At 35.3% G+C, this 11938-nt stretch overlaps 1 protein-coding gene across 7 annotated transcripts in view; it reads left to right on the top strand.

Annotated features, from left to right (window-relative positions):
- Nucleotides 1–11938, top strand: part of USP37 (ubiquitin specific peptidase 37) — a 73950-nt gene that overhangs the window by 42836 nt on the left and 19176 nt on the right. For 6 of the 7 annotated variants that reach the window (XM_019638218.1, XM_019638215.1, XM_019638214.1 and 3 more), the window contains 5 exons: nt 2471–2588; nt 3862–3941; nt 6496–6660; nt 8388–8453; nt 11175–11316. In XM_019638218.1, coding sequence (XP_019493763.1) covers nt 2471–2588; nt 3862–3941; nt 6496–6660; nt 8388–8453; nt 11175–11316 — 571 coding nt within the window. The remainder of the gene's footprint in view (nt 1–2470; nt 2589–3861; nt 3942–6495; nt 6661–8387; nt 8454–11174; nt 11317–11938) is intronic. The other variant, XM_019638220.1, reaches the window with a different exon arrangement.

Here is an 11938-nt window from a genome sequence, read left to right as displayed (position 1 = left end):
GAGCTGTTGTTCAGCATCTTAGCTGTAGAGGGCAGTGTCACTGGCCCTCATATGTGGGATCCGAACCGGGGCCCTCTGGCATCCCAAGCGCGTTCTTAACCATCGCGCCACTCGGCCGGCCCCAGATTTACTTTCTAAGTTTAATTAATTTTCATGCTCATTATCAGGACTTCTATACCACATACTTCACATCAAAAGGAGATATTTTGATTAATCTTCCAGTTAATCGATAGTATACATCTCTGAATACATTTTTTCAGAGAGAGTGGAATGTTTCAGCCCCTGTATAAGTAAGAATTATTCTGTGGCTTTTACACATGAATTAATACAGCATTGTTGAGCCACACACAGCCTTTCCCCCTCAATATATTACACACACTGTTCCATCACATCCTGTTACTCTGTGTCACTTGGGAGAAACCTGATTTTGGGGGTAATCTTTTTCTTCCTGAAAATCTGGTTTTCTCTTTTTTTTCTTTAGTTATTAGAAATTCACTATTTCACTAATTTACATCTAGGTATTGACATTTTTTGTTAATTTTGATTTTAACATCATGGGGCTTTTTCATCTGAAGATTTGGGATTTTCAGCTCAAGAAAACTATTCTCTAATTTCTGCTTCTCTTCCATTTGTTCTGGAATTTTCTTCAAAAATACTCAACACTCCCCTCCCCCCCTCAGAAAAGCCTCAAAATCCATGTATTGTCTCTCCATTCTAAAGAGAAAGTCCACTTCTTATAAATACAGCTTATCTTCTTGTAAAACCTAGACAGCCATCTTTCCCTTTTATTCCAATGCACTTTCCGAGCAAAATTTGTTCAAGTCAGAGAGAGAAGAAAAGTTTTTTATCATTATTTCGTTTATTTGTGGGGGAATCAATCAAATTTCTTTTGATTGGAAAATTTTAGTTGCCTCTGATAGAAATGACCATGGGCAGCACAGGAAAAAAGAAGGCCTTATCAAAATGGCGGCTGCCGCACTGTGCCAACAGCATCAGCCAGGCACTCTAGCTGTGCAGCACCCAGGTGTGAGGTGTATGTACCAGTGCGTAAAGTAGTGGGGCTCCCGGATGTAGGCACACCAGGCAGCCAGGCTGAACAGTGTCCTAGGAGTTTGGCAAGTCCGGGGAGCAACAAGGTTCTGTGAGGCCACAGCAGCAGTGAGTGGTACAACTGTCTCCTCCAAGGTCTTGTCTTAGTTGCTCTATTACTAATTTTCTTTAAGACAATTCTTTAAGCGCAAAATAGTTTCTGGCTGAAGGAAGATTCCATTTACCTTATACCTCAAATTGTAATTTTCTATGTTTAGCCTTTTTCCCATCTGGCTGTAGGTTAGTTTGGCCAGTTTGCCAAATATACTACTTTTTAAAAAAAATACTATTCTTCAAATTGACTGGTTTTCAACTATTATAAAGCATTTCAATATATTAACATTATCAAATATGAACAATTATCTATTTGAAGAATTTAAAATATCTAAAACTTAGTACTTAATATTTCTCATAAAACCTTCTCCGCAGTCTTCCCTATCTCAGTAATGACAGTTCCGGAAACGTGGTGTATTTCTTAACTCTTTCTCTTGCACTCCAACATCTCATATGTCAGCAAATCCTTTCAACTCTTCACAATACATCCAGAATCTGACCACTGCCACCACTGTGGACCAAGCTACTGTCATCTCTTGCCTGGATTGTTGTAATACCTTCTAAACTGGTCTCTGTTTCTGTCCTTGTCTCTCCCTAGTCTGTTTTAACCCTCTGTCGGGCGCAACTGACCTCACAGATTCATTGCACACAAATTTTCAATATCTAACAGTTAACTGAAGTATCGTGACTGATCGCTTCCATATCTTCCCCCTCTACCGTAACCTATCGCCAGTTGTGTTTGTGACTTAGTACAGTAAAAATGTATTTCATAGCGGCATCTTTGTGTGCAATAACTCTGTGAGATCAGTTGCATCCAACGGAGGGTTAAACACATTAGTCAAAGTGATCCATTTAGAATGGAAGTTAGTTCATGTCAGCCCTCTGCTTGTAACTCTTAAAGTAAAAGCTGAAATCCTTATTGTGATCCACAAAACCCCTGTGCTCTGCCTTTCGGCAACCCCTCTCCCCCAGTCAACTCTCTGACTTCATCTCCTACCACCCTTCTTCCCCTTGCTCATTCTGTTCTAACCAAACCAGCTTCCTTCCTTCTTCTCAAAAATGCCAGGATCCTGGTACCTCAGGCTTTTTCACATTTTAAGAAAGTGCTTAAATAGTTGCAATTGAGGTTTTATCTCTGTTGATTTAATAAGACTTAAAGTAAGCATGATTAAAGTCTTAAATGTTGTGTATTTCTTATGCCTAGTCATAGTCTGTCAGTGCCTGATAAGTTCTATGAGAGAACAGTGTTTCTGAAGTATATTTGTGTTTATTTTGTATTGTAGTTAGACTTCTAAATACTTACATTTGTTGTCTTTTATTCTTACAGATGTGGAGAGATTATTCCCAAAAGAGAACAGTTTAATGACCTCTCCATTGACCTTCCTCGAAGAAAAAAGCCACTCCCTCCTCGTTCAATTCAAGATTCTCTTGATCTTTTCTTTAGGGTAAATACCTTTTTGGTATTTTGACATAACTAAATTTTCTAGGTCATTGTATTTGAAGTTGATTTCTATAAGGCAGAGTTTGGAAAATATTACTTGCAGGGAAAACAAATGAGAAATATTTATAAATATTTATTTTTAAAAGCTTGGTAAATCTAATTGTTAACTCATTGAAGAAGGAAATTGATTGCTTAAGTAGATTATACATGTGACTCAACAGCAGATGTTTTAGACAGACATAGAAGCAGTTATTTGTAAGTAAATATTAATTTGAAGCATGAAGTAACGTGCTAAAATTTGGTAATGTGGATTAAAATTGGAGACACTGTTTAAGTTAGTATACTAAATTCCGAGGAATAAAGAAATACTCTTTGTTTTCGTAGGTTGTATGTACCCTATTAGAAACAAAAGGGAAGAGTCGTGTTTATCCAAAGCTGTAAATAAATATTTGTGTCTGTGATATACTGTTTCAGATTTTCTGGGCCATAATTGGACCTGTTGTGTAGCAGTCCTTAAAACTGATAAAAATTTCCCAGGATCACTCTGTCTTTATAATAGTGGTTTCTTGTTTTGTTGTAGCAAATAGTCAGGGTTGTCTTCCTAAGATTAAAAAAATTTCTGTTCTTTAAATGATGAACATTTAGCTCCACCCAAAGATAAATACTTTTTTTTGTTTGTTTTAATCATTCTTTACTATTCCTGTTATTATCGTAGAATTTGAAACTTTTTCTATGTATCTTTACCCCCATTTTTTAAGGATTTCTTGTTTCAGTTTTCTCTAGGTAATGCTATCCACCCCAAACTTTGGTCCTTTTAGAGCAGTTGTTCTTAGTGGGCTGTCACCAGAAGATTGAGTTCCATTATAAGAAAGGGGTAGAGTTACACCTAACAGACCAGGAACACCGCCCAACCTGAAGGTGATCTTATCTCTGCTATGGCCAAATGTTAAGTCTGGATATACTTTTGGCAGTGGTTCTTGTGTATCCATGGGGAAAAGGTTGAAAATTTGCTACTATAGAGTCTAGTTACTGTCATAAATTGAGATGTTTCCTTGGTAAAAAAGGAAAGTAGGAATTCTGAAATAGGGCATGATATAAGTATATTTTGAGGATTAGGTCTTAATTTGGTAAGGTATGTGATTCTAGACACAAAATATAAGCTGGTCGGAGTTGTCATTCCACTGAAGTAGTATGACTGGAGAAGATTAGTAGCATTTAATGGGGTAATGTTGATTCAACTTCATACTTCTTTATTTTTCCCTCTTGTCTTTCTACAGGCAGAAGAACTTGAATATTCCTGTGAGAAGTGTGGTGGGAAGTGTGCTCTTGTCAGGCACAAATTTAATAGGCTCCCCAGGTAAAATTAATTGTTCTTTCATTTTTCTTCTTTAAAGTGCTTACAAATATTACTGAATAAGTGAGGTTTACCAGAATGGATCGGTAAAGAAGGTCAGCAAAACTGATATATGAAAAGGGTACATGATAGAAAGCTAGAATACGTAAGAAAGGAAGAATATTTGGAATGTTGAAAAACTTGAGAGCTCCAAGAAAATGGCAACAAGCAGACATGGCTTGTGAGACTCTGAAATAATGATAAGGGCTAGCTAGTAGATTGTTAATTAATTTAGTAATATATAACATTCAGTTATAATTTGTTGTCCAGTGTTGTGCTGTAGCTTCCTTCTCTTATCCCAAACTTTTAGTAAAAGTCTGCTACAGACACACACGTGTGTGTGTAAATAAATTAGGAAGAGCAATTTTCTGCAATTTGTACTTTCCTTTATTCAGAGGATCTTATAAGTTGGTAAGTTTCCTGTAATAAGAATTCTGAATTAGGAATGAAATTAACTTATATTGTATTAGTTCTCTATAAACAAATGTATAACCAAACTAGTGAGAAAAATTATGATGTGATTATAGGACAGCTTTTAGTTCTTCCCAAGAATAGATCTCAACCACAAACAAGGTTATTATTAACATTAAGTATTTATGTGGCACTTTGCCAGCAGAGTGCTTTACTTTCTTTTATTAGCTTCAATTTTTCTAAGACTAAGTGCGAATTTCTGGAACCTAATCCCTAGAGACTAATTCTTTTGCATTCTATAATCTCTTCCTTTTTAGAAAGTGAATTTCTTTTAAAGAAATAACTTTCTAAATCATAACACTATTATTATGTTGACCATAGTCTCTATTTCTTATTTAAGAGACCTATTTTTTGCTATTTGTGAGTGTTTTGAGGCATCGAGGGTGAGGGGAGCAAATATTAAGGCAGAGAATTATTACCAGCTGTTATTAAACTAAGGAAACTGATGTACAATTAAAAATACTTGGTTGACCTGGTAAGCTGTTCCCTTTCCCATTGTCTAGCTATTTGGTTTTTCAAGTGGGAAAAAAAAATACTGAGGGGAATTTTTCTCCTTGGGTTGTTTTTGGTAGATTACCTATGTTAAAGGTTAATTTATTCCAAACTTACGTGAAATAGAAGCCTTTGTATCATAAATTCTAATTATTGGATTTACTTTGTTTTTGTTCATTTCAATATTAAAGCCAATCTAGTTTCATTCTTGGTCTGGTATCTTTATCAAATCTGTTAGTTTGTACAGATCTCATCTTTACAGATCAGTGATTTTAATTATATTGTCTGTCTGTTTCATATCACCTTTTATTTTGGTAGGATTATTTGAAAATTTAGTGAAAATATTTAACATTTGACATTAGTTTTAGTCTCCTCACATCAGTTGTATCTTTGTGTTCTCTGAAGTTGTGAATTTGAAGGTTATGAATTCTAGCATGCTTTCTAAAGAGAAATATAGTTGATAACTTTAATTTACAGATTTTTGAGTTTGTGGCTTTTGTGATAAAGGTACATGTATATGGTCAGAAAGGAAACAGTTATCCATAAATCAGACATTATTTTTGCCTACAATTGAGGTTTATTCCCATAAGAGTTCTGAAATTCAATTGTTAAAGTGTTCTTGTGGACTATGAAGTATATCTAGTCCATCAGGTAGAGATTATGTTCTGTGTCAGAGGTGAAAAGTTTGCCACTATTGTAAATAAAAGTATTTTTACAGAGCTAAAAGCCTTTTCAAACCCATAAACCAGATGTGCCATGAAATTTTATATAACTTTTTTCTAAGTGGAGAAAACTTTTCTGTTTCAGAGAAAGTGCCACTGAAATAAGAATAGTTCTTATCAGAAATCATCTTGAAAAAAATGTTGCCATCAAACACAGGCCTCTTTTAACACTTTAAATTATTGTTAGTGGTTATATAACACCTAATTTTATTTTTTTTTTGAAATTTTATTGGGGAACAGTGTGCCTCTCCAGAACCCATCAGCTCCAAGTCAAGTAGTGTTTCAGTCTAGTTGTGATGGGTTTTTCCAGGACCCATCAGCTCCAAGTCAAGCAGCTGTCCCCAATCCAGTCGTGGAGGGTGCAGCTCCCTGGCCCATGTGGAAATCGAACCAGCAACCCTGGCGCCATGAGCATGTGTGTGCTCCAATCACCTGAGCCAACCGGCCGCCGTCCTGACACCTATTTTTTTTAACTACTATATAAAATTGACATAAATTAAGGATTTAACCCAATATCAATATCAGCATTTAAAAATTTAGTGTTCTTGTCTAATGTGTTTTATTTCGTGTTTTTTTCTAGGAATGTTAGAAACCCAAACCTCATTAATCCACCCAATGCCTGTGCTTTATTTTTATTTGTGTTCTTAGTACTGAGCACAGTGCCCAGCACATGGCAGGTATTCAGTAAATGTTTTTTGGCCAAAATTTTATTTTGGCCAAATGTACTCTTTAAATCAAAAGTTACGTAACATAGTTGCAGTGATCTCTCTTCCCATAAGGGAGCTACCTCTATTATGTACGAACTGGTGATGTCATCATCTCCTGTTTTTCAGGATCCTCATTCTTCATCTGAAGCGGTATAGCTTCAATGTCACTCTCTCACTTAACAACAAGATTGGGCAGCAAGTCATCATTCCAAGATACCTGACCCTGTCGTCTCACTGCACTGAAAATACAAAATCACCCTTCACCCTTGGTTGGAGTGCGCATATGGCAATGTAAGCCCTTGAGTGAGAATTTCTTTGCCTTCCCTTTTGAAGTAGAAAGACATTATTTAGTATCTGATCAAAAGAATGACTGAACTAGATAGATAACACGACTCCCAGGTAAAATCAGACCAAGAAGGAGATTTTAATTTTGCTTTATTTGGGGATTTTGTGTTAAATTACTGCCTTACTGAAATAACTATAGTAATAAATTGAAGTAATAAAACGCTTAAACAAAATTCTTCCGAGTACATTAGTTGCCTTTCATAATAACTTACCTTTTTAGGGAATGCTCTTACACTTAATAGATCACTAGAAGAGAGTTTGATACATTTTCAGAATATAAACCTAATTTGCATGTTCATAAGAGTCATCTGAACACTAAATATACTGATTCTTGTGTTGTTTCCCTAGAAGTTCTGTTTCATTAGACTTAAGATAGGGCTTGGGAATAGATATTTTTAACAAATGCCTTTGTGACTCTTTGGGGTATGCAAATTTGGGAAACAGTGTATTAAATGTTATGCTGGGGTCCCAAAAATAGATTGTGTTTTCATAAGTGTATCATCACCAATGGGAGTGAAGAACTTCAGTGGCTCCTAAAAATTTTTCCATGAGAAAAGAAGTAACCTTTACTTTTGATTTTGCTTTATCATGTATGTTGAGGAAACCTTAGGACTTCTCTGAATGTTGCTCTTTCTTCTAAATACTTGCATTACTCTGGAGCCATATATTATAGTTCTTTTTTATACTTGAACTCTAGTTTGATAGGATCATAAAGTTTAGAACTTTAGAGGTGAATAGGATTTTAGAGATTTTATCTAAAATCTTAATTTTAGAGAGGAGATCAAAGGAGATTAAGTAATTTCTTAAGGGTATATAGTTAGTAACTGGAAGAGCCAGGTCTCTTGGCTGATATGGAATAATAGACGTTTCAAGAAGTGAATAAACATTTGCTAACATGAATTGATGCAGTTTTATAAAATGTATTTCTCCTTGGGTGAATAATTTAAATATATACTACATCATATAAGTTTACACTAAAGGCCTTAATGGGTGTACTAATAAAGACATGTTCCCAGAGAGCCTTAGTGTTTTTGGATTTTCCCTTATGGCCTTATGGCCTTTCTTTGGAATAGATGTGGGTTTTGGGGGCGTTTTTTGCTTGATGCAGTTACCCTCTGCTAATAGAGTTATTACTCTTTCTGGCAGTAGTATTATTTCACACCATCAGTGTAGACTCTATATGATCACAGGCCTGAAACCAGGCTATCTGACCCTGTAATTTAATAGTTTTAAGACTTTGGATGAAATTCCTTGACCTATCTGTAGAGAAAATAATAGAGTGGTTGTGAACATTAAATGAGGTGATACACATGAGTTCTTACTACAGTGCCTGACATCTAGTAAGTCCTCAATAAATGAGAGCTATTGGTATTTTATTGCTTAAAAGTGAAGAACTGAGACAAGGTAATTTTTTCCCAGGTGGTTCTTTTCATATGCATTACAGTTGACTTTGTTTCCAGTGCTGTTTATTTAGGTCATTGGATCAGCGAGAGGCCAGAGATGGTATTTTGTTTTCTTTTTGGCCTCTATTGCTAGTAAAAATATTACAATCGTTTGCTTTTCAAGAGGATACATAAGGGTCTATAGTATAGAATAATTCATTTTGTAAGTTAAATATATATTTTTTTAATAATGTAATTGTATACATTACATATTTTCTAATTTTCTGATAGTTCTAGACCATTGAAAGCATCTCAAATGGTGAATTCCTGCATCACCAGCCCTTCTACACCTTCAAAGTGAGTTATATTTCTTGTGTACCCCAAATTTGTGTTTTTAAGGATTTGGCTTACCCTAATTTCCAAAGGTATCCCCTCCCCTTTTCTTTATTGTTTCTCTTTTTGCATGATAACTGCTCTGTATTACTATACTTCGGAATTTTCCTGAATCTGCTTTAAACCATAATCTAGGTTATAAACAAGTTTTTAACAGTGAAGCAAATTCAGATGATCCTCTCAAAATTTTGTTCTAAAACTTCTTAAATCATCTGTTAATATGTAATATTTTCATCCTACAATGCTAGAAAGTGACTGATGAGGAATTTTAAGGATTGAAGGGATGGAATAACGCCTGTTGGTGTAAAGCGCTGTTGCTCAAAGATACGCATGGAGATCCCAAAGTATCTTTTTACTTGTTGCTAACCAGTCTGGAAATTCTTGTCTTAGACACTGAGCTGGAGCTATTCTGAAAGGGGATAGGAAAACAAACACACACTGGGATGTAGCTGTTCTACAAGTATATTTATTTATTTTTGCTTAAGACCAAAAGTTTGTCCAAGAAGGGAAGCAAATACTTTTTTTTTAACATACCTCTTCTGTGATTAAATTAGAACCACAGTTCCTGATTAGACAATCCTGAATGACTTGCTTGTCATTGATCTTTAAATTTAGTTTTTCTAAAAATTTGATATCCCAAAGTACTTTTAGAAAAAAGACACTTGTTGTTTAAGGGTTTTGGGGGGGGCTTATATAACCATAAAATGACATTTGGGAACTGCTATTTTCTTTTCCTCCTGTTAATTATTTTTCAGTGCAATTAAAACCAGATGACTAACATGACTAGAAATCTGAATTGGTACCGATATGAATACTCTTGCCCGTTCTCAAGATACAAATGAGCAATACCACTTGGCTGCTTAGAAAGTGAGCAAGTGATGCATTTACAGGATGAATATTTTTCATTACTACAGGCAAGCTGCCTTCTGTGAATATAGTAACTATTAATGGAATGCACTCTTTATGTACCAGATCACTATAGTTTGAAGAAAGAGATGGTTTCATTGGGCATCATTTTACTTGGCATGGTCATCTGTTCTCCAGGGTCTATTGGTATCAGAATTTGAGAATTGGTCACTAAAGGATGAGTAGGCCCTAGAAGACCTGTCATGCCGATCAAACTTAAAAGAGGCTGAGTTATGAACCAGAACATCATTGGTTCTTCCACAGTGTCCTTTGTCACATTTGACCCTGGTATATTAGTAGCCAGGTGTCACCCTCATTTAGCAAAGTATTTACGTGGATAAACAAATTAATATGTTCAGTTTTGCTTTGGTAAGCATGAAATCAGAAATGAGGAATTAAGATGGCTAATTGGCTATTTCTAAGTTACACTAAAAACCCTTCTGAAGACATAATGGGAGGCCATTCAAGTGCTCAGGCTGGAGTGCTGTGATATCCAGGCTGCTCTCAGCCACAGACTGTTTGGGTTGATCACTGACCACTTGCCTCTTTTCTTTGATCTACATTGCTATGCACTTCTCTTGGTTTCCATTGTGGCCTCTTATTTCTTGGTGCCATCATTCTGTATGTTTATTTACAGTTTTCACATTTAGATTAATTGCATTTTTCCAATTTCCATTTTACATTTTTAGGATAGCATATGAATTTATGTTAACCTTCATCAAAGAAAATTTGTGCTTTTGGACCTTTACCACTTTTTTTTTTAGTTTATTTTCAGCTCACTTAGAAGACAACACAGTAACACCTTACTTATCTGGTATCATTGAAGAATGATATTTGATATTCCACATAAATGAATTTTTATATAACTGAAGCTTGCCTTTTTAAGCATTAATCTTTTTTTTAACCTTTTTAGGTGGTTATAGTCTCTGTGACTTTACAGAACTTCTTATATTCTTAAATAAAATATACTGAAGATAATTTATATTATAATGACTTAGAATCAGCATTGAGTATCAGTTATTGCACTGTGTTTTAATATCATAATGCCCTCAGAGGCTCTTAATTGTTACAAGACAGTTTACCTTTATATTAAATGACTTTATAGGTCTTTATTGCCTTTTTTGTGGTTATTCTCTCTCACTTCTTAGCTCTCATTTCTTGATGAACTTGCTACATTATTTTATGCATCATTTCTTGGGAATGAATGGTCCCTTTCTAAAGAGTAAAGTGCATGGGCTTTGAATCTGCTGCCTTCCTCAGAAGCCTTTTTTCTTACTTTTGAATCCCTGTATTCTGGAAGGTAGAGGTTGCCAGAAATCTGACCTACATATAATTGGATAAGTGGAATGTTACTGTTAATTTTAAAACACATGGATCATAATTTAAAAGATAAAAAATTAGTCCTCATGCACTCTGTTGTCAAAAACATCTATTCATTGCTATGTCTGCATGCATTCAGTAGAGTACTTGTTTTATAAAAACCATAACAAACTTCTTTGGGGTTGATCATTAAAAGAAAAAAGGCACAAAGTGATTGGTTTACTGATATGTAATAGCATAAGAATTGTCTAATTTTCAAAGCATGACTCTTTTGGAGTGGGGCAAAGGTAATATTTAAATATAACTTTTTTTGGTATATCTTTTTTTTCTTAGTTAAATCATTTTCCATAATGGAAAAGCTTTTTGTTTTATTTTTATATTTATGCATCAAAAGATACCAAGGACAAATATTTATTTATCAGACTTATATAGGTTTTTTTTTTTTTTCTTAAATTACAGGAATTTCCCCTTCAAATCCAAGAGCTCCTTGGCTTTGTGCCTTGATTCAGACAGTGAGGATGAGCCAAAACGCTCTGTGGCCCTTAGCCAGAGACTTTGTGAAATGTCAGGCTGCGAACAGCAGCAGGAAGACCTGGAAAAAGTAAGTAATTTCTTAGCAAAATTTCTGACAAAGATTGTAGGTCTTACTGTCCAAACAAATGCCTTTCATAACCAGCATCAGCAAACTTAATACACAAGATAGATCATAAACTCAGTGGATCTAAACACTAGTTAATTTAGAGTGTGCCTTCTGTAGCTACAAAATAAGTCTGTTTCAAGATGGACTGAGACTTTTTTTTATTGAGGCATGATTGACATATAACATTAGTTTCAGATGTACAACATAAGGATTTGATATTGTATATACTGTGAAATGATTACCATAGTAAGTCTAGTTAACATCCATCACCATCCATAGTTACAAAATTTTTTTTTCCTTGTGATGAGAACTTTTTTTTTTTTTTAAAGATTTTATTGGGGAATTGGGGGAGGGAAACAGCGCTGGGGAATCGGGGGAAGGGGAACAGACAAGTTGCTATTGTTTTGTTCTTCAGTCTAGTTGTGGAGGATGTTGCTTCACTGGCCCAAGTTGGCACCATCATTGCGCCCTTCCCAGGCGAAGCAGATCAGTCGCCAGCCTCTGGAGAGCTGCTCACGGCGGCTGCTGGCCGCTCGCGCTGGCTGCCGGCTACACATGGTAGCTTATGGCAGCCCACTGCAGC

Source organism: Hipposideros armiger, unplaced genomic scaffold (genome assembly GCF_001890085.2).
Source record: "Hipposideros armiger isolate ML-2016 unplaced genomic scaffold, ASM189008v1 scaffold_38, whole genome shotgun sequence".
In the NCBI taxonomy this organism is placed as follows: domain Eukaryota; kingdom Metazoa; phylum Chordata; class Mammalia; order Chiroptera; family Hipposideridae; genus Hipposideros; species Hipposideros armiger.
Note: the sequence above shows the minus strand (reverse complement) of the source record. Positions and strands in the feature narration are given on the sequence as shown.